Source organism: Pristiophorus japonicus, chromosome 18 (genome assembly GCF_044704955.1).
Source record: "Pristiophorus japonicus isolate sPriJap1 chromosome 18, sPriJap1.hap1, whole genome shotgun sequence".
NCBI classification, from domain to species: domain Eukaryota; kingdom Metazoa; phylum Chordata; class Chondrichthyes; family Pristiophoridae; genus Pristiophorus; species Pristiophorus japonicus.
The window spans coordinates 105,791,245-105,815,201 of record NC_091994.1 but is presented as its reverse complement, the minus strand read 5'-3'; the positions used below and the strand labels follow the sequence as shown (position 1 = coordinate 105,815,201).

Below are 23,957 nucleotides of genomic sequence, written 5' to 3'. Positions count from 1 at the left end.
TATAGAGAGATTCATTATTTCTGACCTTTCTGCCAATTACAGGAAAATATCTCACAGCAATTATGACAAGTCATGTTTACTGAGAAAAACCTGTCGTGGCCTCAATTACAACACCTTGAATTTCACCACCCATCTATTAAACTGAGCAAAGGCAGTAATGATGAGCCATTGGACCGACTGTGGAAACAAATGCTTGTGAACGTCATTGCCAATTGTGTTCTGCCAAGCTTTGTCACCTTTCCACTTTCAAACAAAAGGACAATGTTGGCCCAAAGGTTAGAACATTAGAAATAGGAGCAGAAGTCGGCCATTCGGCCCCTCGAACCTGCTCCGCCATTCAATAAGATCATGGCTGATCTGATCTTGGCCTCAACTCCACTTCCCCGCCCACTCCCCAAAACCTTTTACTCCCTTATCATTCAAAAATCTGTCTATCTCCACCTTAAATATATTCAATAACCCTGCCTCCGCAGCTCTCCGGGATAGATAATTCCAAAGATTCACGACCCTCTGAGAAAAGAAATTCCTCCTCATCCCCGTTTTAAATGGGTGACCCCTTATTCTGAGACTATGGTCCCCTAGTTCTAGATTCCCCCAAGTTCTAGATTCCCCAAGAGGGGAAACTGTCATGTGTGTAACCAGCATACTACTGTAACCCTTATACAATTGTAACCCTCATGTAACCACTACATACTGTACATACTTACTGGAAATGCACTCCTTGACCACAGGGGGTGTACTTGTGGGAGACACTCCTTACCTGGAGATTCAGGTATATAAGGGGAGGTCCCTCGCAGGGCCAGCACTCCTTGGTCCAGGTAATAAAGGTGAAGGTCACAGAGTGGCTGTGTCTGCAGTATGTGCCTCGTGTGATTAAGTTTAAGAGTTAAGGATTCAACACCTGGCGACGGGAAACGGGAATCACTGAACCCAGAGGATGGCCACCGGTAGCTCAGAGGAACGTTACTGTGTGGGTGAAGACTGGGACGATTTTGTGGAGAGACTCCAGCAGAGCTTTGTCACGAAGGACTGGCTGGGAGAGGATGCGGCTGACAAGCGGAGGGCGCATCTACTGACCAGCTGCGGGACAAAAACGTACGCGCTGATGAAGGGCCTGCTCGCACCCCACAAACCGGCCGACAAGTCTTTTGAAGAGCTCATCCAGCTGATCAGCGAACACTTAAAACCGGTGAGCAGCATACACATGGCCCGGCACCAGTTCTACACACACTGACGTCGGGAAGGGCAAAACATCTCGGACTTCGTGGCAGACTTGCGGCACTTGGCCAGCCTCTGTAAGTTCTCAGACGCCTGCAGGGGGGAGATGTTAAGGGATTTTTTCATTGAGGGCATTAGCCATACCAGGATCTTCAGGAAGCTCATAGAGACCAAGGACTTAACTCTAGAAGGGGCAGCATTGATAGCTCAAACTTTCTTAGCCGGGGAAGAAGAGACCAAGCTAATTTACGCGAGTAGTCCACGTGGCGACGGACCAAGGAATTAACGTGATAAACGCGGCTCAAGCTCTCGCAGTCAGGCAAAGGCATTTTGTAACTGCCCAAGCTGAAACCGACTCTAAGGTGGGCCCCCGACAGGGACAATGGAGAGGGGAGCGGCAATTCACGCCATCAAGGGGACCATTAACACCCACCATCAGAGTGTTTAGAAACAACCAAGGGAACAATCAGAGAGGAATGCCTGCTAACAGTCCTTTTGTGAACAACGATCTCAGCCAATGCTGCAGATGTGGGGGCAGACATTATGTGAAAAGCTGCAAATTTCAGCAGTTCGTCTGTAGGAATTGTAATGCCAGAGGCCATTTGGCTAGGGTTTGCAAACAGCCGGTAGCGAGGCTAATCTATGAAACAGAGGAATCAGGTGAGGGGCTTGCAGTGCAGGACAATGCGTGGGGTAAAGCCATGGATGCTGAAGTTCAGCGGGTTCACGTGGCTGACGTCCACAGCTCATACACCAAAACGCCACCCATGATGATGAAAGTTTTATTGAATGGCATCCCGGTGCGCATGGAACTGGACATGAGAGCTAGCCAGTCCCTCATGAGTGCACAACAATTTGAGAAACTATGGCCACACAGAGCTAGCAGGCCCAAACTGGAATGAATTAATACGCAGCTATGGACGTACACCCAAGAGATCATTCCAATGCTAGGCAGTGCAAACATGGTGGTAACACACAATGGGTCACAGAACCGGCTGCCAATCTGGAATGTTGCGGAAAATGGCCCCGCGCTTTTGGGAAGGAGTTGGCTAGCTGAGATGAACTGGAAATGGGGGGATGTGCACGCCATTTCATCTGTGGAGCGAAGCTCATGCTCACAGGTACTACAAAAATTCGGATCACTGTTTCAACCCGGTGTCGGAACGTTCAAGGGCACAAAAGTAGTTATACCCATCACCCCAGACACCAGACCAGTGCACCACAAAGCCAGGGCGGTGCCGTACGTGATGTGTGAGAAAATAGAGAGTGAACTGGACAGGCTGCTCAGAGAGGGCATAATTTCGCCCGTTGAATTCAGTGACTGGGCAAGTCCCATTGTTCCTGTCCTTAAAACAGACGGCTCGGTTAGGATCTGCGGTGACTACCAAGCCACCATCAACCGGGTGTCCCTGCAGGACCAATACCCGCTCCCGAGGGCAGAGGACCTTTTTGCCATGTTGGCAGGTGGCAAGCTGTTCACTAAATTGGACCTCACTTGGGCCTACATGACTCAGGAACTGGCTGAAGAATCCAAGTTTCTGACCACCATCACGACGCACAAGGGTTTATTCATCTACAACAGGTGTCCTTTTGGCATCCGTTCGGCGGCCGCCATCTTTCAGAGAAACATGGAAAGCTTGCTGAAATCCATTCCCGGCACAATCGTATTCCAGGACGACATCCTAATAACGAGTCGAGACACCGAGGAACACTTCCACATCCTGGCGGAGGTGCTACGCCGACTGGACCGGGTAGGCCTGCGGCTGAAGAAGGCCAAGTGTGTGTTTTTGGCCCCAGAGGTCGAGTTTTTGGGCAGGAGGGTTGCCGCAGACGGGATCCGGCCTACCGAATCCAAAACGGAGGCGATCCGTCGTGCGCCCAGGCCCGGCAACACATCGGAGTTGCGATCTTTCCTGGGACTTTTGAACTATTTCAGGAAGTTCCTGCCGAACTTAAGCACATTGTTGGAGCCGTTACATGTGCTCCTGCGTAAGGGTTGCGAATGGTTTTGGGGGGACTGTCAAGAACGGGCTTTCAACAGGCCGCGGAACCTACTTTGTTCTAACAAACTGTTAACGTTGTATGACCCCTGTAAAAAAACTAATTTTAACATGCGATGCATCATCATACAGGGTTGGGTGTGTGTTGCAGCAGGGTAATGGAGACGGACAACTCCAACCGGTGGCTTATGTCTCCAGGTCGCTCTCCCAGGCAGAGCGTGGGTACGGCATGGTCGAAAAGGAAGCACTCGCTTGCGTCTATAGTGTGAAAAAAATGCACGGCAGACCGTTCGAGTTAGAAATGGACCACAAGCCGTTAACTTCTCTGTTGTCCGACAGCAAGGCTGTCAATGCCAATGCGTCAGCTCGCATACAGCGATGGGCTCTCACGCTGGCTGCGTATGACTACACCATACGGCACCGGCCAGGCACCAAAAATTGCGCTGACGCGCTCAGCAGGCTCCCACTGGCCACCACCGAGGGGGCGTCGGAGCAGAGCGCAGAGATGGTCATGGCCGTTGAGGCTTTTGACACCGCAGGCTCCCCCATCACAGCCCGCCAGATCAAACTCTGGACCAACAAGGACCCCCTCCTATCCATGATAAAGAAATGTGTCCTGACGGGGGATTGGGCGCCCACGCACGGGGCATGCCCCGAGGAGGTCAGACCGTTTCAGAGACGGATGGATGAGCTCTCCATCCAAGCCAACTGCCTGCTATGGGGTAGCCGAGTGGTCATGCCCCAGAAGGGGAGGGAAGCATTCATCAGGGAACTCCACAGCGAGCACCCTGGCATCGTGTTAATGAAGGCCATTGCCCAGTCACATGTATGGTGGCCAGGGATTGACTCAGACCTGGAACACTGGGTTCGCAGGTGCACGACGTGTGCCCAGCTGGGCAACGCCCCCAGGGAGGCCCCGCTCAGCCCGTGGCCCTGGCCCACCAAGCCTTGGTCACGCATTCACGTGGACTATGCGGGCCCGTTCATGGGAAAAATGTTCTTGATAATTGTCGATGCATACTCGAAATGGATCGAGTGCATCATATTAAACTCGTGCACGACATCCATCACCGTGGAGAGTCTGCGCACGGTTTTCGTGACCCACGGCTTACTGGATATTCTGATCAGTGACAATGGCCCGTGTTTCACCAGCCATGAATTCCAGGAGTTTATGTTGGGTAATGGCATCAAACATGTCTGGACGGCGCCGTTCAAGCCGGCTTCCAATGGCCAGGTGGAACGTGCGGTCCAAGTCATAAAGCAAGGCATGCTCCGCATCCAAGGACCCTCTCTGCAGTACCGCCTATCGCGCCTCCTGCTGGCCTATAGGTCCCGGCCGCACTCGCTCATGGGAGTTCTGCGGAACTCCTCATGAAACGTACGCTCAAAACGCGGCTGTCCCTCATCCACCCAACGCTGGCAGACATTGTTGAGGGCAAACGCCAGTCCCAAACCGAGTGCCACGATCGTAACTCAAGGGAGAGGTGTATAGAAATGGATGATCCGGTATTTGTACTTAACCATGCATTGGGACCCAAGTGGCTGGAGGGCACCATAATTGGTAAAGAGGGAAACAGGGTCATAGTGGTCAGATTCAATAATGGGCAGATATGCCGCAAACACTTGGACCAAGTAAAGAAAAGGTTCAGCATAGACACCGATGAGCATGAAGAAGAGCATGGGATGTCAACCACACCACTGCCAATGGACGAGCAACAAGGACAATCACCAGCATGCACAGTCCCTGCGGCCAGCCCGGAATCACCTCAAGTGACAGAAACGCATGCCGAGGCTCAGCCACCAGTGCCTCAACTGTGGCGCTCCACGAGAGAGCGTCGACCACCTGATAGACTTAACCTTTGAGTCAAAAAGACGTGAGGGGAGAGGTGATGTCATGTATGTAACCAGCATACTACTGTAACCCTTATACAATTGTAACCCTCATGTAACCACTACATACTGTACATACTTACTAGAAATGCACTCCTTGACCACAGGGGGTGTACTTGTGGGAGACACTCCTTACCTGGAGATTCAGGTATATAAGGGGCGGTCCCTTGCAGGGCCAGCACTCCTTGGTCCAGGTAATAAAGGTGAAGGTCACAGAGTGACTGTGTCTACAGTACGTGCCTCGTGTGATTATGTTTAAGAGTTAAGGACTCAACAGAAACATCCTCTGCATCTATCCTGTCAAACCCCCTTAGAATCTTATACGCTTCAATAAGATAGCATTAGGCTGCTCCAAATCGCACTTGTTTCTTGTCAGGCACAACGGCCAATCTTGACTCTCCGATGGTGTAAAACGGGTGAAAGCAAATCGCCGGCCCGCCTCACATCATGCCATAAAAATCGGGAGAGATGTAAAACAGACTGCCGATTGGCCAGCGCTAGTGTTACACTATCGCACCGTCATAATCACAGCCAAACACTTGTATGTGTATAAAGGTTTAATTTTACAGCTTCACAGGGAAAGATTGAAATTCTCAATATTGGTTCTCCTCAAGGATCTTTGGCTGGGAGTCCTGGATCGCTAGAAGCTTCGTATTTTTTCTTTGTGTGTGTCTCCTGAAGTATCTCACTGCAGAGATGGCACTGATGTTCACCAGCAACGCTGCAAAAAAACACAAACGGACCAGTATAAGGTACATTTTTGGGAAGCATCAACTGAAACACAATCACAATTTTGTGTGTGTCTGTGTGTGTGTTTTATGGAATATTTTCCTTGCGACATCCCAAAGACACTTACAAGATGGCTCCATTGCACAGGAATGTGTCAGGTGACCTAGTCACATGATGCTTTTATTGTATTTACAGCAGCAGTTGCAGTACCACAGTAGTCCACTAAGTGGCGCTGTATTACATTCTGCCGCCCTCCCCCGCCCCGCACACCGCCCCCGGTGTGGTGAACTGCTGATTCGTGCTGACGTGCAGTTACCACCGGCCACCTATTGCTATCCGCTCCCTCAGCCAAATGACCTTCTCCAGGTGTGGCAGGCTATTTAGTTTCAGAAGACGTCACAGTTTAGGCTGATGCTGTCTCCGTCTGATGCTGTCTACTTTTTTGTACTTGACAAGATCGGAGCTAACTATCCTAGAGATCCAGACATTTTCCTTATAAGAACATAAGAACATAGGAAATAGGAGCAGGAGTGGGCCCTATGGTCCCTCAAGCCTGCTCCATCATTCAATAAGATCATGGCTGATCTGATCATGGACTCAGCTCCACTTCCCCGCCCGCTCCCCATAACCCCTTATCCCCTTATCGTTTAAGAAACTGTCTATTTCTGTCTTAAATTTATTCCATGTCCCAGCTTCCACAGCTCTCTGAGGCAGCGAATTCCACAGATCTACAACCCTCTGAGAGAAGAAATTTCTCCTCATCTCAGTTTTAAATGGGCGGCCCCTTATTCTAAGATGATGCCCCCTAGTTCTGGGCAATAAAGGCTGGCCTTACTAGTGACACCCACATCCCAGGAATGAATTAAAAAAAAGGAAAGGGCTGTTGGGATGCAAATATTTTGCTCGTTCTGTGGTCATTCATTCAACACTCCTGTCACGGTAAATCAGCCCCTCCTCCCTCTTACCATGAGCGACACTGGGGATATTCTGAACTTTTACAGACGTGTACCGACGCTGTGCTAATACTCACCAGCTTTCCACATGTCTGATTGGATGGTCACAGATTTCATTGCCCAGGATGCACAAGCAAAGCAGAATAAACATAAATCTTTCTGAGTGCAGGATTGACAGGGGTGTCTTCTCCCTAGGTGTAACACAAGAAATTAGAATACGTTTTTTGTATCGAATAATCACATTTAGAATTCCTCTTCCCACAGTGACCATCAATTGGAATGGTTAGTGGAGGCAAAGGCCTTCGAATCATCGAATCAGAGAACTTTACAGAACAGAAGGAGGCCATTCGGCCCATCGTGTCCGCGCCGGCCGACAAAGAGCTCTCCAGTCTAATCGCACTTTCCAGCTCTTGGTCCGCAGCCCTGCGAGTTACAGCACTTCAAGTTCATATCCAAGCGCGTTTTAAATGTGGTGAGGGTTTCTGCCTCTACCACCCTTTCAGACAGTGAGTTCCACAACCCCCACCACCCTCTGGGTGAAAAACATTTGTTCAATTATTTACAGAATAGTGAATTTTGATAGGAGAACTGTAAATGGATGGGCTGAATAGCCTTCCTCGCTCATATTTGTCTTGTGAAGTGCTGCACTTATATCTCTTCAGTTTAGAACGACGGGGAGATCGGAATCTGTCAGTATGCATCGAAGTCTGAATTAGTGCCTTACAGCACAATGTTGACAGGTTCAAGCTCCTGTACAAACCACGATGGACAAACAATCCCACACAGAGCTGTCCAACACATCACAGGCTGACTGAATATTGGCCTGTTTGTAAAAAAGATAGAAAGACTTGCATTTCTATAGCGCCTTTCACGACCACCGGACGTCTCAAAGCGCTTTACAGCCAATGAAGTTCTTTTGGAGTGTAGCCACTGTTGTAATGTAGGAAACGCGGAGCCACTTTACACACAACAAGCTCCCACAAACAGCAATGTGATAATGACCAGATCATCTGTTTTTTTGTGATGTTGATTGAGGGATAAATATTGGCCCCAGGACACCGGGGATAACTCCCCTGCTCTTCTTCGAAATAGTGCCATGGGATCTTTTACATCTACCTGAGAGAGCAGGCGGGGCCTCGGTTTAACTTCTCATCCGAAAGACGGCACCTCCGACAGTGCAGCACTCCCTCAGCACTGCACTAGATTTATGTGTATATTTATTGAAAATACTGTGGTTTCATTTTCTCTGGTAGTGCATCGGTTAAAATGTTTGCAAAACATTTCCTTTTTGTTCTATCCTAGCACAGTTGTTGAACCATTTATTTGAATGACTGCAATAAAATATGGTACCATGGATTGTATGTGAATGCGTTATCATGAGATTAAACCCTCGAGTGTCTACATATTTCTCAATCAGTGACGAAACACAAAGCACAACCTGTTGATGGTAGCAAGTAGTGAATATACTCAAAACTCCTGAACTGTTTTGTGAATTACAGTGACTGTTTGCCTTACCTTAGGAAGGGAAAGGGAATGTTGGCCTTTATTGCTAGAGGGATAGAGTATAAAAGCAGTGAAGTCCTGCTACAAACGTACAGGGTGTTGGTGAGACCAAAGTTAGAGTACTGCATACAGTTTTGGTCTCCTTATTTAAGGAGGGATATACTTGCATTGGAGGCTGTTCAGAGAAGGTTCACTCGGTTGATTCCTGAGATGAAGGTGTTGTATTATGAAGAAAGGTTGAGCAGGTTGGGCTTACACTCATTGGATATTGGAAGAATGAGTCGTGATCTTATTGAAACGTATGAGATTCTGAGGGGGCTTGACAGGGTAGATGCAGAGAGGATGTTTCCCCTCGTGGGGGAATCTAGAACTAAGGGGCATAGTTTCAGAATAAGGGGCCGCCCATTTAAAACGGAAAATGAGGAGAATTTTCTTTCTCAGAGGGTCGTGAATCTTTGGAATTCTCTACCCTGGAGAGCTGTGGAGGCTGGGTCATTGAATATATTTAAGATGGAGAAAGACAGGTTTTTGAATGATAAGGGAGTCAAGGGTTACGGGGAGCGGGCAGGGAAGTGGAGTTGAGGCCAAGATCAGATCAGTCATGATCTTATTGAATGGCGGAGCAGGCTCGAGGGGCCAAATGGCCAACTCCTGCTCCTATTTCTTATGTTCTGATGTTCTACAACGTCATTGGAACTGGGATGTCAGGAAAAGCCGGAATCGGATTGGGAAGTGATGTAAGCCCAAAAAACAAAATGGTCAAGCAATCTACCAACGCTCACAGTGAAGAACAGCAGGTAGGCTGAAGTATCGGAGACCTCAGACTTCAGAGAGAGTCGGTGCCCTCAGGAGAGGGGAGCAGAGAATTGCAGGAGGAAATCGTTTCAAGAAATAATAACCTCATAGCAAAGAAGTTTGTCAGTTCAGATCTCCTTATGTATAAGATCCCAGAGCGCTATTTGAAAAGGAGCAGGGGGATTCATCCATCTCATCTGCTATCTTTGGGATCTTGCTATGCCCCGATTTCCCAAAACGCAACAGTGACTATAATTCAAAAGCAATTCATTGGTTGTGAAGATTTTAAGGAAGAACTGAGGATGTGAAAGGCGTTGTACTGATGCAACAACAACAACTTGTATATTTATATAGCGCCTATAATGTGGTGAAATGCCCCAAGGCACTTTACAAGGAACATAAACAAACAACGTTCGACAACGAGCCAATTAAAGCGATGATTAGGACAGGTGACCAAAAGCGTGGTCAAAGAGGCAGCTTTTAGGGAGAGAATTAAAGGTGGGGAGAGAGGTAGAAAGGTGGAGAAGTTTAGGGAGGGAGTTACAAAGCTTGGGGCCTAAAAGAAGGAATGACTTGCATTTATATAGTGCCTTTCACAACCACCGGATGTGCCAAAGTGCTTTACAACCAATTAAGTACTTTAGAAGTTGTAATATATGCACCTGTGAATATGCTCACAGGTTTGTAGAGCTGTTGTTCAACAAAAGAGTTGTAGAGCTGTTGCACTCTACGCGGGAGTCCTCCCACTATTTATCGGGGACTTGGCCTGGAGGGTGGTGCACGGAGCAGTCCCGTGCAATAAATTTTTAAGTTGGTTCACGGGCTCCCAGGCCGCCTGCAATTTCTGCGGTCTGGAAGAGTCCGTGTTCCATGTCTTTATCGAATGTACGAGGTTGCAGCCCCTGTTTCATTATTTAAAGGGGCTGCTCCTCAATTTCTGGCTGCACTTCAGTCCCACACTCCAGATCTTTGGGCACCCTGTGCGGAGGGGAGCGGGTAGGTCTGAGGGCCTGATTTTATATGTTTTAAAGTTTAATTTGTTTTAATTGCCGGGTTTTAGTGTCCCCCTCCCCTTTTATAGGGGGCACTTGTAAAATTTATGATTTTAGTGCCCAAAAAAACCCACAAAAATAAACATAAAAAACAAAAACAAAAAAAAAACAAAAAAGGGCCTTGAAGAGTGTTTGGAGTGTCCCCTAGATCAGGGGGCACTTGATCTAACTGTTTAATTTTGTTTTGCAAAAAGAGTTGTGGAGCTGTTGTTCAACAAAAGAGTTGTAGAGCTGTTGCGCTCTACGTAGGAATTCTCCCACTATTTATTGGGGACTTGGTCTGGAGGGTGGTGCACGGAGCAGTTCCGTGCAATAAGTTTTTAAGTCGGTTCACAGGCTCCCAGGCTGCCTGCAATTTCTGCGGTCTGGAAGAGTCCGTGTTCCATGTTTTTATGGAATGTACGAGGTTGCAGCCCCTGTTCCACTATTTAAAGGGGCTGCTCCTCAATTTCTGGCTGCACTTCAGTCCCACACTCCTGATCTTTGGGCACCCTGTGCGGAGGGGAGCGGGTAGGTCCGAGGGCCTCCTCGTAGGATTGCTCCTGGGCACGGCCAAGGGGGCCATCAGCCGGTCCAGGCAGCGGGCGGTCGAGGGGGTCGTTCAGCCTGACTGCCTGCCTCTCTTCCGTGCTTACATTCGGGCCAGGGTGTCCTTGGAGATGGAGCACGCGGTGTCCACCGGTACGCTCGCGGCCTTCCGCGAGAGGTGGGCGCCGGAGGGACAGGAGTGCATCATCACCCCCGGCAACCAAATTTTAATTTGATTTTATATGTTTTAAAGTTTAATTTGTTTAATTGCCAGTTTTAGTGCCCCCCCCCCCCCCTTTTAGCCAGGGGGCACTTGAATAATTTGTGTTTCAGTGCCCTAAATAAAAACAAGGGGGCACTTGTAAAGTGTTTTGGAGTGTGCTCTCCCTTTAATCAGGGGGCACTGATACAACACAAAATAGTTGTAGAGCTGTTGCATTGTGAGTGGCTTAGCTAGTCATGTGATGTTCACAAGACTCAAAAAGGCCGATAAATCCCCGGGGCCTGATAGTCTGCATCCAGAGTGCTTAAGGAAGTGGCCCTAGAAATAGTGGATGCATTGGTGATCATTTTCCAACAGTCTATCGACTCTGCATCAGTTCCTAGGACTGGAGGGTAGCTAATGTAACACCACTTTTTTAAAAAGGAGGGAGAGAGAAAATGGGTAATTATAGACCAGTTAGCCTGACATCAGTAGTGGGGAAAATGTTGGAATCAATCATTAAGGATGAAATAGCAACGCATTTGGAAAGCAGTGACAGGATCGGACCACGTCAGCATGGATTTATGAAAGGGAAATCATGCTTGACGAATCTTCTGGAATTTTTTGAGGATGTAACTAGCAGAGTGGACAAGGGAGAACCAATGGATGTGGTGTATTTGGACTTTCAAAAGGCTTTTAACAAGGTCCCGCACAAGAGATTGGTGTGCAAAATCAAAGCGCATGGTATTGGGGGTAATATACTGACGTGGATAGAGAACTGGTTGGTAGATAGGAAGCAGAGAGTCGGGATAAACAGGTCCTTTTCAGAATGGCAGGCAGTGACTAGTGGAGTGCCGCAGGACTCAGTGCTGGGACCCCAGCTCTTTACAATATACATTAACGATTTAGATGAAGGAATTGAGTGTAATATCTCCAAGTTTGCAGATGACACTAAACTGGGTGGCGGTGTGAGCTGTGAGGAGGACGCAAAGAGGCTGCAGGGTGACTTGGACAGGTTAGGTGAGTGGGCAAATGCATGGCAGATGCAGTATAATGTGGATAAATGTGAGGTTATCCATTTTGGGGGCAAAAACACGAAGGCAGAATATTATCTGGATGGCGGCAGATTAGGAAAAGGGGAGGTGCAACGAGACCTGGGTGTCATGGTTCATCAGTCACTGAAAGTGGACATGCAGGTACAGCAGGCGGTGAAGAAGGCAAATGGTAGGTTGGCTTTCATAGCTAGGGGATTTGAGTATAGGAGCAGGGATGTCTTACTGCAGTTGTACAGGGCCTTAGTGAGGCCTCACCTTGAATATTGTGTTCAGTTTTGTTCTCCTAATCTGAGGAAGGACGTTCTTGCTATTGAGGGAGTGTACCGAACGTTCACCAGACTAATTCCATGGATGGCTGGGCTGTCATATGAGGAGAGACTGGATCAACTGGGCCTTTATTCACTGGAGTTTGGAAGGATGAGAGGGGATCTTATAGAAACGTATAAGATTCTGACGGGACTGGACAGATTGAATGCGGGAAGAATGTTCCCGATGTTGGGGAAGTCCAGAACCAGGGGTCACAGTCTAAGGATAAGGGGTAGGCCATTTAGAACTGAGATGAGGAGAAAATTCTTCACTCAGAGAGTTGTTAACCTGTGGAATTCCCTGCCGCAGAGAGCTGTTGATGCCAGTTCATTGGATATATTCAAGAGGGAGTTAGATAAGGCCCTTACGGCTAAAGGGATCAAGGGGTATGGAGAGAAAGCAGGAAAGGGGTACTGAGGGAATGATCAGCCATGATCTTATTGAATGGTGGTGCAGGCTCGAAGGGCCGAATGGCCTAATCCTGCACCTATTTTCTGTGTTTCTAAACCCAAGCCAGTTGGGTTCAGGGGATCCACGATGAGGCAGGTGGTTGTGAGCCTGGTGGAATGTGAAGTGTGATTGTTAAACCTTTGTTAATAAACCAACTTGTTCTGAATAGCAATGTGTTGCTGTGAGCGCTTAAGCAAAGAACCCATGAAGCAAATACATTACAGAAGTCTAGTCACTGTTGTAATGTTGGAAAGAAAGCTGAAAGCATGGCTGCCAGTGGTGGAGCGAAGATAATCAGGGATGCGCAAGAGGCCAGAATTGTTCTTTCTTCGAACCAACAGGCTGGATAATTGCACTTCTCTTGGCACAGTGCTGAAGAAAACCTGTGCTGTCAGGTCTGACACAGCCCATAATGTAGACCATGTACATTCCTGCACCTATATATCACATCAATCAGGTCTTTTGGGATTAGCCTATCCCTAAATTCGTTAATCGTCTGACAGTTCAAAGCTCAGATACTGGCAGAATGTCACTCTCTCTAATTAACCTCAATAAATGAATTAACACGCCTGAGAAACGATACCGTTTCAATACCAATTTATTTGATTCTATCTTGTTAGCACGGGCAGCTCACCTTGAATTCATTAGTGAAGACTTTTTATTTGGGAATTGTTTAACGTGCGCTCAGATTCCAGGAACTGTCTCCCTATTAAACTACACAGTGCAGACAGGTCTGCTCACACAGCTGTGCTCTGTCCACTACCCATCACCGCCCTGTGCACAGACACATCAGAGATCAGCCTCACCTCTTGTGTCGACTCGGATCGGTTCGTAGCACTTTCACCGCTGAGTCAGAACGCTGTGGGTTTACATAGGATTAAATATGATATACGGCACAGAAACAGGCCGATCCCATGGCACTATTTTGAAGAAGAGCAGGGGAGTTATTCCGGAGTCCAGCGGCCAATATTTATCCCTCAATCAAATTCACTAAAACAGATTATGTGGTTATGATCACATTGCTGTTTGTGGGAGCTTGCTGTTTGCAAATTGGCTGCCACATTTCCTACATTACAACAGTGACTATACTTAAGTACTTCATTGTCTGTAAAGGGCTTTGGGACATCCTGAGATCATGAAAGGCGCTATATAAATGCCAGTCTTTCTTTTTTCTTTTATGGCACTGCTTGGGTCTTGACTTTGTGCGATTGTGTGAAATGGATTATACAGCAACAACAACTTGTACAGATTGAACCTCCCTTATCTGGTACCTTCAGGACCTGGTATGTGCCAAATAAGGGATTTTGCCGGATGAGGGGAGGTCAGCGGCCTGAGGTCGGGGGGGGGGGGGGTAGAAGGGGAGGAGGTTGGCGCCCTGGGCAGGCCCGAAGTGCCGGCGGGCCCCAGTGGGCTGAGTGTCGGCGGGCCCCAGCGGGCCGAGTTTTGGAGCACCCCCTGTGGGCCGAGTGTCGCCGCGGCCCCAAAGTCGGGGTGGAGGTCGGCCACGTTCTGCGCATGCGCCCCCGGCCACCAGAATCATGCTGGACGAGGGGCGGTGCCGGATAAGGGAGTCTCGGATAAGGAAAGTCCAACCTGTATTTATACAGCACCTTTAACATAGTAAAATGTCCCAAGATGCTTCACAGGAGCGTTATCAAACAAAATTTGACACCGAGCTCCATAAGGATAAATTAGGGCAGGTGACCCAAAGCTCGGTCAAAGAGGTAGGTTTTAAGGAGCGTCTTAAAGGAGGAAAGAGAGGTAGCGAGGCGGAAAGGTTTAGGCAGGGAGTTCCAGAGCTTGGGGCCTGGGCAGCAGAAGGCACGGCCACCGATGGTGGATAAAGTCAGAGATTTACACTCGTTTTACACTTCGGCACAATGTCAGAAGCAGGAGCTGCCTCTTTGAGTTTCCTATTGCAAACAACCCGCCTTTGGGTCTGGTTTCCAGTCAGTGAAAACCTTTTCTTGAACCGTTGACCTCACCTCCGAAATGGACAGTAGGCAGAAGAGATCTGGCTAAATAACATTTTTATAGAGAAGCAAAATATAGAACAGATAGATTGGGTCAAAAAAATCCAAATTAAAAGGAAGACAGACATAGGGAGATGGGAAGGAAGAGCAAGGTGAAGGACATGGATGATCGGCTGAGTAGAATTGCCCCTCTTCCCCTGTATGGAGCGTATCTCCAACAGGCAAGACTCTGCTCACACTGGACATGTCTGTCTGATCCCGGCTAACATCGGTGTTAAACCCGCCTCCTGACTTTTGAGCAGATTTTTTTTTAACTGTAATATGAAACGTTTTTTTCAATGTCACAGTACGTGAGATGAGACGAATAAACTTGGCTGGGCCAGAGAGATAGGCATTTGCCCGACCTTGCCAATAGTCTGAAGGTTAAATTTAGCAATAGGGATTAACATAGTGTGGTATCACTGCGGTTATTATTCAATAGTTGTAGAGGTAAAAGGGGTCAGAAAGACTTGGATTTATATAGCGCCTTTCCCGACCACCGGATGTCTCAAAGCGCTTCACAGCAAATGAAGTACTTTTGGAGTGTAGTCACTGTTGCAATGTTGCAAGAGGCAAGAGGAAAAAAACATCCTACCATTTTCTATAGTTTACCACTAGTTAATAGATTTAGTGCTGGGCAAGTCTGTGACACTGGCCAGTTATAAATGAGACAATTAGTTGCTGTTCTGAAAAGTAAAAGGATTGAGGGACAAGATGAAACGACAGCAGGAGAGGTTTGACATTAATCTATGAAATGGGCACAGGTGAGTAGGGTCTCTAACAGCCTTTACTAAAAATCCTTCTGCTTGTTAAAACATACTGCAATGGTCAACATAACCATTAGCGGAGACTAACAAACAACGGCCAACATGGCAACAGGTAACATTCTCTCCAAATCCAGCCTCCTGCCCGACAGTCAGACACGTTTGGTTGACCGGATCAAATTAACCTCTTGGCAAAAACCTCCCCACCAGCACCGATTAAAGCAAGAAAGACTTGGATTTATATAGCGCCTTTCACGACCATCGGACATGTCAAAGTACTTTACAGCCAATGAAGTACTTTTCAAGTGTTGTAATGTGGGGAAACGCGGCAGCCAATTTGCGCACAGCAAGCTCCCACAAACAGCCATGTGATAATGACCAGATCATCTGTTTTTGTTATGTTGATTGAGGGATAAATATTGGCCCCAGGACACCGGGGATAACTCCCCTGCTCTTCTTCGAAATAGAGCCATGGGACCTTTTACATCCACCTGAGAGAGCGGACGAGGCCTCGGTTTAATGTCTCATCTGAAAGACGGCACCTTCGACAGTGCAGCACTCCCTCAGTACTGCACTGGAAGTGTCAGCTCAAGTCCCCCCTGGAGTGGGACTTGAACCCACGACCTGCTGCCCACTGAGCCACGGCTGACACTTGTACTCATTCCACACAAGTATTCATTCAACAAGCTACCTTTATGTATGATGCTTTCCACCACTGCCTGACTGCCACCACCTTCTGAGTACTTCACCAGTTCATTATCCAGCGGTCCAAGATTGGTATAACCATCAAATTTGGCGCTTTGAGATGTGTTGGGTTTCCTGGCAATCACCATCGCTGTTTGCCCTTGCTTTGCAGGTTGTAAGTATTTCTGTACCAAGGCCTTAATAGTAGTCAATACATTATTTTCCCTGGGACCACAGCTCCCTTGCTTCGCACGCTTGAACATGGAGGGCACACGAGAGAAAAAGAAAGCATTTTGATCGCCTTCCTCTCCAAAGTCCGCGTAAAAATATTCATAAATTTCGGGGACTGTGATGGCATAATCTTCCTCACGTTTCCCTCCTGCTGCTAAACTTTCAGTCATTGCTTCCGAACGCATCGAAGGTTCCCTGTTTATTGCAAACTGGCTCTCGTTTGACACAGTGACAAAAGTCTGTGCAATCAAATCCTCCACAAGCGTGCTTCGACACTGGCCTTCACTGCGACCGGCACTGTGTCTGATTTTGTGGGGTTGGCGTCGAATCTGTACGGTGTCCCGCAATTCTGGAAGGGCCGTGGGATGTTTCCTACGTGCTTGAAGGTCTCGCCTGTCTTCAAATCCGACATCCAGATGGTCACCCTTGGGCTTCTTTATAAGGTTTTCGTAACAGTCACGGGGAAGGACATTTTCTGCATAGCTCTCCATGTCCAATGTGGTATCGGGTTGAGCACAGGCTATCTTATCGTGAGGCTGATCTCTCGAATGGGAGATAGAATCAGATAGGTGTGCAGGGCGTGAGGAGTCAGCTGTAGAAATCAGAAGACACGGCTGGCTTCTGGAAGAATGGAGTCTCTCACCAGAGATCAAGAAACATTGCTGGCTCCTGGATGAATTGTCACTTGACATCATTTGACTTCTGGCCAATAGAAACTGATTCACAATCTCCAGTTCCAATTCCTCTTCACTGGCAGACAAGACGTCTTCGTAGGTGTAGAGCTCGCATTTATTGTCTTGCGGAAAGCGGCCAGCTGAAGTGGGTCTTGCTCTGTTTCGAAGCATTGCTGCTTCCAGCTCCGTGCCCATTCTTCTCTCTCCGCAAGGTCTTGTCGCGTCGGGGGGCTGGAGGGGTTTGCTGATATTGATCCTCCGGCACCGTCTGTGGTGAGAGGGCAGGATCTTGATGGAGTCGTCACTGAGATCGGAATCTTCGGAGATCACCAAGGAAGGTTGTTGGATACTTCGGCACTCCTCAGGCACGCTATCAAACAAGGACCAATCTTTCTCGCCTTGGTGGAAGCTGTAACCAAAATCATCCATATCTGAAACTACAGAGGGATGGAAATTAGGCAAGGAAAATATGTGTCAGTCGCAACATTCAAAGAGCGAGAGTTAGTTTTGTGTTTGCGTGTGTAATGTGTGCACCTGTGAGTATGCTTACAGGTTTGTAGAGCTGTTGTGCCCCAATGGAGTGCTCTCTACACGGGAGTCCTCTCTTTATTTATTGGGGAATTGGCCTGGAGGGTGGTGCACGGAGCAGTCCCGTGCAATCGTTTTTTAAGTTGGTTCACGGACTCCCAGGCCGCCTGTAATTTCTGCAGTCTGGAGGAGTCCGCGTTCCATGTCTATGTTGAATGTGCGAGGTTGCAGGCCCCTCTTCCATTATTTGAAGGGGCTGCTCCTCAATTTCTGGCTGCACTTCAGTCCCACACACCTGATCTTTGGGCACCTTGTGCGGAGGGGAGCGGGTAGGTCCGAGGGCCTCCTCGTAGGACTGCTCCTGGGCACGGCCAAGGGGGCCATCAACCGGTCCAGGCAGCGGGCGGTCGAGGGGGTCGTTCAGCCTGACTGCCTGCCTCTCTTCCGCGGTTACATCCGAGCCAGGATGTCCTTAGAGATGGAGCACGCGGTGTCCACCGGTACGCTCGCGGCCTTCCGCGAGAGGTGGGCGCCGGAGGGACTGGAGTGCATCATCACCCCCGGCAACCAAATTTTAATTTGATTTTATATGTTTTGAAGTTTAATTTGTTTTAATTGCCGGTTTTAGTGTCCCCCTCCCCTTTTATAGGGGGCACTTGTAAATTTATGCTTTTAGTGCCCCCCCAAAAAAAACACAAAAAAAACACCAAAAAAAAGGGCACTTGTTTGAAAGTGTTTGGAGTGTCCCCCAAATCAGGGGGCACTTGAGTTCATGTTTATTTTCTCCAATCAAAAGAGTTGTAGAGCTGTTGTGTCCCAATGGAGTGCTCTCTACACGGGAGTCCTCCCTTTATTTATTGGGGAATTGGCCTGGAGGGTGTTGCACAGAGCAGTCCCGTGCAATCGGTTTTTAAGTTGGTTCACGGACTCACAGACCGCCTGTAATTCCTGCGGTCTGGAGGAGTCCATGTTCCATGTCTATGTTGAATGTGCGAGGTTGCGGCCCCTATTCCATTAGTTGAAGGAGCTGCTCCTCAAATTCTGGTTGCACTTCAGTCCCACACTCCTGATCTTTGGGCACCCTGTGCGGAGAGGAGCGGGTAGGTCCGAGGGCCTCCTTGTAGGACTGCTCCTGGGCACGGCCAAGGGGGCCATCAGCCGGTCCAGGCAGTGGGCGATCGAGGAGGTCGTTTAGCCTGACTGCCTGCCTCTCTTCCGCGCCTACATCCGGGCCAGGGTGTCTCTAGAGATGGAGCACACAGTGTCCACCGGTACGCTTGCAGCCTTCCACGAGAGGTGGGCGCTTGAGGGACTGGAGTTGCATCATCACCCCCGGCAACCAAATTTTAATTTGATCTGTTATTGTTTAATTTGTTCATTTGTTGATTTTGGTGCTCCTTTAATAAGGGGGCATTTAATTTACAGGTTCAACTAAAATAGTTGTGGAGCTGTTGCATTGTGAGTGGCTTAGCCAGTACGTGATGTTCACAGGACTCAATAAAACCCCAGCCAGTTGGGTTCAGGGGATCCACGATGAGGCAGGTGGTTGCGAGCCTGGTGGATGAACTGGCAATGTGTAGTGTGATTGTTAAACCATTTGTTAATAAACCAACTAGTTCTTAATAGCAATGTATTGCTATGAATTCCTAAGCAAAGAGCCCATGAAGCAAATACATTACAGCAACGCACTGATAACTATGAGTGTATTTACACTGCAAGTTTAGGATCAATGCAAGACAATAGCCAAGATATTCAATTGCGCATCATCTGTTTATTGGGACAGAAACGGGCACTGAAGGATCCAACATGACACACACGCACTCCGTCTGCACCGCAAGTGCGCCCCACGCTATACTGGTTAGGGCAGTTTGTAGTCGTCCAAGCGTTAGGCTCATTGCCTATTCAAATTGGGGTCCTAACACCTGTATTAGGCCCCCTTGCTAAATTGGGTACAGTAGCATAGTGCTTCTGTTACTGGACGAGTAATTCAGAGGTCCAGACTAATAATCTGGAGACGTGAGTTCAAATCCCACTACAACAGTCTTGGAAATTTAAATTCAGTTAGTTAAGTAAATTTGGAATAAAAAACTACTATCAGTAATGGTGACCATGAAACTATTGGATTGTCGTAAAAACCCATCTAGTTCACTAAGGGTCTTTAGGGAAGGAAATCTGCTGTCTTTACCCAGTCTGGCCTATATGTGACTCCAGATGCACAGCAATGTGGTTGACTCTTAACTGGACCTCTGAAATGGCCATTCGAACCACTACGACAAAGTCAGCACTGTGGGAGCACCTTCACCACACGGACTGCAGCGGTTCAAGAAGGCGGCTCACCACCACCTTCTCAAGGGCAATTAGGGATGGGCAAATAAATGCCGGCCTTGCCAACGACGCCCAAATCCCGTGAACGCATAAATAAAAATTGGGTTGTGTCTGAGAGCATGCTGTCAGTTTTCTTGGGCGCACGGCAGCCAAACCAACGGTTCTTAATGGGACTGGTGCTAGCTGCCACAAAATAAGGCAAGTCTACATTTTAATATTTACCTGAATGCGGAGCGAGGAGTGAGCAGGTGCATGCTTCCTATCGCCACATTAAAACTGTGGGTCCGTGTTAGTCAGCGCTCATCACCCCTTCCCCAACCTTTCCCCCTCAACACTTCCCACCACCCCTCCTATCCACCCTTTCCCCCACCCCTTCTCCCCATCCCTTCCGCCCACCTCTCCCCCCAACCCTTCCCCCCACCCCTTCCCCCCCACCCTTCCCCCACACCTTCCCCCCCACCCTTCCCCCCACCCTTCCCCCCACTCCTTCCCCCCACTCCTTCCCCCCCACCCTTCCCCCCACCCCTTCCCCATCCCTCCTACCCACCTCTCCCCCCACCCCTTACCCCCCACCCTTTCCCCCACCCTTTCCCCCCCACACCTTCCCCCCCACACCTTCCCCACCCCTTCCCCCCCACCCTTCCCCCACACCTTCCCCCCCACCCTTCCCCCCACCCCTTCCCCCCCACCCTTCCCCCCACCCCTTCCCCATCCCTCCTACCCACCTCTCCCCCCACCCCTTACCACCCACCCTTCCTTCCACCCCTTCCCCCCACCCTTCCCCCTACCCCTTCCCCCCACCCCTCTCCCCACCCCTTCCCCCCACCCCTTTCACCCCCACCCCTTCCCCATCCCTCCTATCCACCCTTCTCCCCACCCCTTCCCCCACCCTTCCCCACTCCTTTCCCCCCACCCCTTCCCCATCCCTCTTACCCACCCTTTCCCCCCCACCCCTTCCCCCCCACACCTCCTGACGGTCTCACCCCAACCCCAGACGTGCCTACCGCTCTCGGATCACGCTCCCCTCCCCTGCAACCGCTGAGCATGACTGCACTGTAAGGGTGTGCTAAACAATTCAATGGCTCCGAGAAGCCACTGTTGAAAGGCCATCGATACTAGTTCTTAATAGCAATGTGTCGCTATGAATTTTTAAGCAAGCAACCTATGAAGCAAATACATTACATAAAAAATAGGAGCAGGAGTCGGCCATTTGGCCCCTCGAGCCTGCTCTGCTATTTAATAAGATCATGGCTGATCTGATCTTGGGCTCAGCTCCACTTCCCTGCCCACTCCCCATAACCCTTGACTCCCTTATCATTCAAAAATCTGTCTATCTCCACCTTAAATATATTCAATGACCCAGCCTCCACAGCTCTCTGGAGTAGAGAATTCCACTGATTTAAGACCCTCAGAGAGGAGAAATTGCTCCTCATCTCAGTTCGAAATGGGCGACCCCTTATTCTGAAACTATACCCCCTGGTTCTAGATTCCCCCACGAGGGGAAACATCCTCTCTGCATCGTTCATTACAGCGTGCGCACTGATGAGTATGGGTGCACTTACACCGCAAAGAAGATTCTTCTGAATTCCCTATTGGATTTCTTGGTGACTATCTTATATCGATGGCCTCTAGTTAAGCTCTTCCCCACAAGTGGAAACAGTCGCTCTGTATCCAATCTATCAAAACCTTTCAGAATTTTAAAGACCTCTATTTGGTCACCCCTCAGTCTTCTTTTTTCAAGAGAAACGAGACCCAGCCTGTTCACCCTTTCCTGATATGTATACCCTCGCATTTCTGACACTTGGTGTTACTGTGAGCGATTGAAGCAAACACTAAGGTGACTGCGTTGGGAAAGCTTTCTGCTGGTGCACTTCTGATGTGGAACTTTGCTCGCCCGAAACGCACATCGTGAAATCACAATTGCCCAAAATGCATGGTCATCAAACAAGGCTCCTCCACACACCTGAAGCGTGCTATCGGAATCGTGATCGGGCCCAGGAGAGGTGTGCGTTTGGGGCCCAGAAGAGGCGAGGGCCCAGGGGGCAGCACGGGCCAGCCCACACTGTGCGATATGTGTGCACACTGGGTCCATACAGCAGAGCTGGTCTCCAGTTGTCTTGGTTAATCCTTGCCACTGGACCAAGACCTCGCTCTGTCAAGCCCGTGTGGTGGCTGGTGTACAACGGCCACCACACTTTAAAAAAATCCACGCACAGGCATCTTCCACCCTTCAACATGTAGTTCAGGATCTGGAATATTAGGTCCTTCATTGAAACACCTGTGAACTCATCCCTTTTTAGCGTGGAAGCAAGTCATCCTCGCTTCGAGGGACCGCCTATGAATGATGCTCTTCCCCACAAGTGGAAACACTCTCTCTGTATCCACTCTATCAAAACCTTTCATCATTTTAAAGACCTCTATTAGGTCACCCCTCAGCCTTCTTTTTTCGAGAGAAAAGAGACCCATCCTGTTCATCGTTTCCTGATATGTATACCCTCGCATTTCTGAGATATGAGACATTTCGCATTTCGCAAATGAGACATACTCTTGAGAAAATTGCTAGCTGGCTGACTCCTGCTGGTCTCCCAGATGTGAAGCCCCGACTCCAATTGATGTCCCTGACCCAGAGCAAAGACACCAATGCTGCATGGATAATCAATTCTCCCAGATACTGGGCAGTCGGTAACAGCCTCGCATGCTGCTGGATCAGGAACCCAGAGTCTGCGAATAATTAAGAAAAGACATCGATTTTTCCGGTTTATTTAAGACTAAGCCCTAACCCCTTGCAAAAGCTGTTCAGGGATAATAAAGAGTGCGGGCGATGGGAATCCAAGCGATCTAGGTCCTGCAGCACTGTATAAATGCACAAAAAATTGCATGAGGTTTGTGTCTATCGGTGTCAGCTGTGGCTCAGTGGGTAGCACTCTCGCCTCTGAGTCAGAAGGTTGTGGGTTCAAGTCTCCCTTCAGGAACTTGAGCACATAAGTCGCGGCTGACACTCCAGTGCAGTGCTGAGGGAGTGCCTCACTGTCGGAGGTGCCGTCTTTCGGATGAGACGTTAAACCGAGGCGCCGTCTGCCCTCTCAGGTAGACGTAAAAGATCCCATGGTCACTATTTCAAAGAAGAGCAGGGGAGTTCTCCCCGGTGTCCTGGCCAAGATTATTTCTCAATCAGCAAAAATTAAACAGATTACCTGGTCATTATCACATTGCTGTTTGTGGGCGTTTGCTGTGTGCAAATTGGTTGCCGTGTTTCCTACATTACTACACTCCAAAAGTACTTCATTGGCTGTAAGGCACTATATAAATCCAAATCTTTCTTTCTTATCTGGGGAATACTTGGCATCTAAACCATCAGGCTGCAAGTAAAATTCAAATGCTTATCAATCGACACTTATTTTACTGCTGAAATATCTTAGCAAATAGATGTGGGTAACTGCTCTTTCTGATGTTGCCGCTGCATTAACAAAAAACATTATTTGCACGTTTTAATAGAAAGAGCTACTCACCTTGTTTCCTGTTACAGGCACAAGATGCAAAGGGCAGAGAGCTGAGCTCCCACAGCTACGTGTGCACTGTCACAGAGTTTGACTTTTGCTGGGACACACTGTCCTTTAGCAAGAGTTCTATGAGGTTATTAAAAATAGACCTGACTGTCGTCACATGGACTGCGTTTGACTTTCCCTTCTCCAGCATGACAGTCAGCAGTGTTATAACATTACAGTCCATGAATAGAAATCTCACGGAAAGCCAATCGTCACCGTGGTTCTGGTTTAAGCCATCGATACTCAAGCTGAGGTCATTGGTGTTATATATGTAAACCTGTAAATACCTTGTTTAACCACCAGAGGGCTCATCCCCTGGAGTCCACAATCCCTTGGGAGCACTGTACTTAAAGAGGCCTCACAGGCTGGAGAGGCACTCTGGAGACCTGTAATATAAAAGACTAAGGTCACACTTTACTTTGAGCTCACAGTATCTGGTCAGACTCTTTATTCATACATAACAATTGGATTCTAAAGGGCCAGCGAGGAGATTCCAGGCATAGGTGCCCTTTC

The 23,957-nt window shown here is 48.7% G+C and overlaps 1 protein-coding gene across 1 annotated transcript; it reads right to left on the bottom strand.

Annotated features, from left to right (window-relative positions):
- Positions 1-5,647: 5,647 nt before the first annotated feature.
- LOC139229330 (uncharacterized) lies at positions 5,648-23,497 on the bottom strand. Its single transcript, XM_070861031.1, has 4 exons — positions 23,409-23,497; positions 16,149-17,483; positions 6,868-6,981; positions 5,648-5,829 (listed from the first exon to the last, which is right to left on the bottom strand). The coding sequence occupies exons 2-4, from the start codon at positions 17,473-17,475 to the stop codon at positions 5,702-5,704; spliced, it is 1,569 nt and encodes a 522-aa protein (XP_070717132.1). The 5' UTR covers positions 17,476-17,483; positions 23,409-23,497; the 3' UTR covers positions 5,648-5,701.
- Between the last annotated feature and the right edge of the window lie 460 nt (positions 23,498-23,957).